The 5,604-nt window shown below is 35.3% G+C and overlaps 1 protein-coding gene across 4 annotated transcripts in view; it reads left to right on the top strand.

Annotated features, from left to right (window-relative positions):
- Positions 1–5,491: 5,491 nt before the first annotated feature.
- The window catches only part of plekhg6 (pleckstrin homology domain containing, family G (with RhoGef domain) member 6), a 60,684-nt gene continuing 60,571 nt past the window's right edge, over positions 5,492–5,604 (top strand). For all 4 annotated transcript variants that reach the window (XM_009292202.5, XM_009292201.5, XM_009292203.5 and 1 more), the window contains exon 1: positions 5,492–5,566. In XM_009292202.5, the coding sequence (XP_009290477.2) occupies positions 5,547–5,566 (20 nt within the window). In that variant the 5' untranslated portion in view covers positions 5,492–5,546. The remainder of the gene's footprint in view (positions 5,567–5,604) is intronic.

Raw genomic sequence — 5,604 nt, 5'->3', positions numbered from 1 at the left:
GAACAAACATGATTTATATGTGTTTTTAGAATTTTCATGCAAGTTTATTGGCCAAAACAATGTTAATTTCGTTGACAAAAATATTTTGTCATAATTTTCATGACAAACAAGTTTCTACCAACATAAACTAGATGAAAACTAAATAAAGATGAAGTGATGATGTTGAGAAATATAATAAAAATATACTAATATTTTCCATGAATAATAAAAACAAGATGAGAATGTGATTGAGGGACGTATTATATGTTGTAATAACAATCAATAATAATTCCTTACATTTATTTAGTGCTTTCCTAGACACTCAAAGCGCTTTACAAATTGGGGGGAATGTCCTCATCCACTACCAGTGTGCAGAATCCATCTGACAGAGTGATGAAATCAATTATAACATAGGCATGGTTAGGAGGCCATGATGGACAGAGGAGTGTAGAAAACCCTACTCTTTTTTCACAACCACAGAGAGTCGGGACCACGGTTTATCATCTCATCCAAAAGATGACTCTCAAAGGAAGCAACGTAGCTTTCCCATGTGGTCTCCCATCCAGGTCCTGACCAGGCACAGCCCTGCTTAACTTCAGTGGGCAATCATGTGGGAGTTGCAGAGAGCTAGCTGCTGGCTGAATAATATGTGACACATTATCATTTGCCAGTCAAATGTCATTACTCTACTTATTTAATCAGTGCTTTACAGCTGAGCACCAACTACTGTAACACCAACTACAAAAGCAAAGCTTAGTAGACTGACATTGCAAAGTGGACTTTAACTAAGCCCTTTCAAAGACATAATGGCTTGAAACTGTTCAACAAACTGGTTTAAAAGACTAGTAGTTTACCACGTTAAAACCAAGGGTTTGATTAATAATTGTGATGCAGTGGCGCAGTGGGTAGTGCTGTTGCCTCACAGCAAGAAGGTTGCTAGTTTGAGCCTCGGCTGGGGCAGTTGGCATTTCTTTGTGGAGTTTGCATGTTCTCCCTGTGTTTGCGTGGGTTTCCTCCAGGTGCACCAGTTTCCCCAACAGTCCAAAGATATGCAGTACAGGAGAATTAGGTAGGCTAAGTTTGCCGTAGTGTATGATATCTGCTGCATAAAACATATGCTGGATAAGTTGGTGGTTCATTCCCCTGTGGCAACCCAAATAATAAAGGGTCTAAGCCACAAAGAAATTGAATGAATGAATGAATGAATGATAAATAATTGCACAAATCTGCATTTTCAGATGGCTATACTGTTCTTACATGTGGATTGATTGCCGACACATAATTTTACATATTACTTATAAACAATGCATATCTAATTTGTATATATTTGTATATATATAAGTTTATTCAGTATTTAATTAAATTACATTTAAATTAAACCAAATATATTTCAGTAAACTAAAACTAGAGTAAAACTAAAATGATTCAGAAGACTCAAATATGTCTAAAACTAAAATGGAATTTTAGTCAAAAGACTACAATTAAACTAAATCTAAATTTTGCTCAAAATTACCACTGGAACAAAACATTTTATGAATACATTTCTTATATTTTGAAGTTTATTGTGTAATTTGCTTTTCGTTGAAAGCTATTCCCATTTTAGATGGAAAATGATGGTCACATGCTTTCATGAAAGGGCTCACCTACATTAAATCAACCAGTGTTTTGTTTTCAGACCCTTAACCAAGCACCATCCAGCTGCCTTGTTTTTCAAAGAAGGTGCCAGTATAATCATGTCTTTATTCATGTGTGTTATGATCCTTCAAAATTGTTGCTTTTCTGCATTCCTATATTTTTAAATATTCATTCATTCATTTTCTTTTTGGCTTAGTCCCTTTATTTATCTGGGGTCGCCACAGTGGAATGAACCGCTAACCTATCAAGCCTATGTTTTACGTATCGAATGCACTTCCAGCTGCAACCCATCACTGGGAAACACCCATACATTCTCATTCACACACATACACAAGGGACAATTTAGCCTTCCCAATTCACCTGTAGCGCCTGTATTTGGACTGTGTGGGAAACCGGAGCACCCGGAGGAAACCCACGTGAATGCGGCAAAACATGCAAACTCCACACAGAAATGCCAACTGACCCAGTTGAAGTTTGAACCAGCGACCTTCTTGCTGTGAACTGACAGCGCTACCCACTGTGCCACTGTGTAAATCCTTTTAGTCCAATTTCTTTGGTTACCTTTGTAATTTTTTCATCACCTTTTTAAATGTTTGTCATCTTAATGATCACCAGGTCAACAAGGCGTGTATCTGACATAATGCAGTGTAATTGCAACCTAATGAACAACCTCAAGACATCAGCGATTTATAATTGCAGCAAACAGTTTCGAATCATTACAAGTGTTCAAGAAGATTTCTAAATTTTTTGCAGTTAATGACCCAGAGACTGTTTGGATGCATGTCACTGATGAGAAGATGATGGATGTTTACTGTATGATTACCGAAATGGCCTTAAACACCCAGCAGGCACAAGACATCAACATGACATCAGATTGACAATGTACCCTAACATCATGGGGACGTTGCATTTTGTTTGGAAATGAAAATCAGGTTGATGTCAGGACTCAATGTGAGGCTGACATCATTGTCCAACATCCAACCAAAAATCAACCAAATATCAACGTCTAATAATGTTGCAGTTTGATTGATTGATTGATTGATTTTATTTGACAAATTTACAAACATATATACAAACAAGTCCAGTTAGACTAATTCATACATATTTTAAAAACTGTCGAGGATAAAATACACAAAAAAGCTGCGGGCTTATTTCCATTGTGGTCCTCGAATATTCTTAAAAAATGGACGAGCAAATCATTAGTGGATTGCAAACATCAACAGCTCAGCAACTCGGCAGAGCAAAAAACTTCAACTTTTAAACAACCACTTTTTAATTTCCCTTCTAAAAACACTCTCAATTTGAATCTCTTTAAAAATGGTGGGCAAAATATTCCAAGCAGCAGAGCTCGTACACAAAAAAGAATTTCTACCTGATTCACTCTTGAATCTGTATGGGTAAATATCCCTGCTGCATGCTCTTGTAGAATGACTGTGCACCTCGTTGACTAAAACATAATAATTAAGAAAATATTTTGGGACCGTTTTCTTTGAATTCTTAAAAACCATCACTTTAAAACATTAAAAACTTTACCCTCTTCTCAACTTTTAAAAATTACTTTGACTATAATGTTCCTTATTTAAATGTGTCAGTGGAGGAACTTTCATAATAATTCTACACAACTTATTTTGGGCTGTCTGCAATTTATTTTTCATTATTTTAGAACTACCGCTGTACCAAAAAGCTGCAGCATAGTTAAAGTATGGCTGCACTAATGCACTAGCTAAAATTTTTAGAGTTTTGGTATCTAGGAGCACTGCCTGTCTTGCTAAAAACTTTACTCTAGAACAAATTTTTGAATGGACTATAATTATTAACATCAAATCTACAACCTTTCTGAAAATGAGGAATAACTCTTGCTTGTTTTAGCTCATCTGGAACTTTACCATGACAAATAGAAAGATTAATAATATGTGTAATCATTGGAGAGATAAATTTCGCAGAGTCTTTTAGGAACTGCACTGGTATATTATCTAACCCTGTTGCTCTACTATTTTTTAATGCTTTTAATTTCTTAAATATATTCCCCTTATCTACTTTATTGAAAAAAAAAACTTCCTAAATTAAAACCACATTTGGCATAATAATCTACAACTAATTTATCATTAAAAAACTTTTTTGTACTGGAAGCTTTTTAACCAATTTCTCTGCCACAGTTATAAAAAATCTATTAAAATAATTAGATACCTTTAACTGATCCGACATAAAATTTCCATCCACCATAAGGCTAATTTTAGATCAATTAGTTGTAGACTTTTTTGATGCCCTAAATCATTTAATAATCTCCATAATTTTTGCGAATCTTGCTTAGTTTCTTTTATCTTATCCTCAAAAAAATATATTTTTAGCTTTTTTTATCTCATCTTTAACTTCATTGCCTTTCTTTTTAAATTGTTTATAATAAAATAAATTGTTACTATCTTTTTTAAAATACTAGCCTTCATCCAAGGTTCAGTCCTTTGCTTAATTCTTATTTTTTTAAAAGGTGCAACTTTATCCAAAACTTTTAAAAAGTTTGTCTTAAACCTTGCCCAAGCCCTATCTACATCATCACACTGCAAGACCTGAGACCAGTAAACCTTGCTAAGTTCAGTCATTAAAAACTGTGGACTATATTTCTTGAGAGATCTTAGTATGGATCTTGTATGGACGTTGTATGGTTGTATCACTATGACGTCTATCAGACATTGGATTTTGGTTGCTATGCCTAATGCAAAAATGTCAGTATTTAATGTCAATATGACGTTGGTTTAAGATGTTGGCTTGACGTTGGATTTGGTCACTTTCCAACATAACCTAAAATCAACCAAATATCAACGTCTATTGACCTTATTATTGGAAAACTAAATAACATCTTTAGAAGCTGGCTAGACATTGAATTTTGGTCACCTGACATCACAACTTAAATCTAACCTAATATTGACGTCTGATGATGTTGTGTGCCTGCTGGGCAATAGCTAAGTGCACTACAAAATGTTACGTTTACACACACTTGCACAAATTACATGTATACGCATCAGCTTTTTACAACGTAATATCCACTACTCTTGAGTACTTTAGAAAGGTATACTTTTTACTCATACTTTAAGTAATGTTTACAACAGATACTTTTACTCTACCATATTTTTAGGCAAGTATTGGTACTTTCACCCAAGTTTGATTTACTTAAGTATGGTAACAAGTAGATTGTGAATCATTATGAGGACATTTCTGGAATCCCCATTTCTCAAAAGTCTTCTAAGTCATACAGAATGTCTTTTGTTTGTCTGTTTTTCAGAAAGCAAAACTGTAGGCAATTTGTTGTGAGGGTTTGGTTTAGGGATAGGGTAGAAGTAAGACAATAGAAAATACAGTTGCACAGTATAAAAACAATAGAAATAATGCAATATTTATTAAAATTGTGTATGTCTGTGTGTGTGTGTGTGTGTGTGTGTGTGTGTGTGTGTGTGTGTGTGTGTGTGTGTGTGTGTGTGTGTGTGTGTGTGTGTGTGTGTGTGTGKKTTGTGTGTGTGTGTGTGTGTGTGTGTGTGTGTGTCTGTGTGTGTGTGTGTGTGTGTGTGTGTGTGTGTGTGTGTGTGTGTGTGTGTGTGTGTGTGTGTGTGTGTGTTTGTGCGCAGATGCTTTTCTATGTGAGCCTTAACCAGAAACCAATTTCGTTCTAAACAATTATAATCAAATATGTTGTTTCGTAGCTGTGATCTGTGGCTGGTTGGCTGTCGGTCAAATCAGAAAACTTCAATAATAGTCCAATCAGATGTATCTTCTCAGGGTGCAGCAATGCATGAGATCTGACTGAAGAATCTAGTCTCGCTTGCTCAACCTGTTACTGGAGGAAGGTTACAGTGGAACCAATTTGAGAGAAACACACAAAGGACTCAGTCAGGAAGGCAAGAGGGAATGAAAGAGACCATAAAGATGTTTGTCTGAGGGAAATGGACACTGTTAAATCCAGGTATTTAAAAGTTCATGTGCTTTTTTGTATTAGAGGGA

The sequence above is a fragment of the Danio rerio genome, chromosome 16 (genome assembly GCF_049306965.1).
Source record: "Danio rerio strain Tuebingen ecotype United States chromosome 16, GRCz12tu, whole genome shotgun sequence".
Lineage (NCBI taxonomy): Eukaryota > Metazoa > Chordata > Actinopteri > Cypriniformes > Danionidae > Danio > Danio rerio.
Note: the sequence above shows the minus strand (reverse complement) of the source record. Positions and strands in the feature narration are given on the sequence as shown.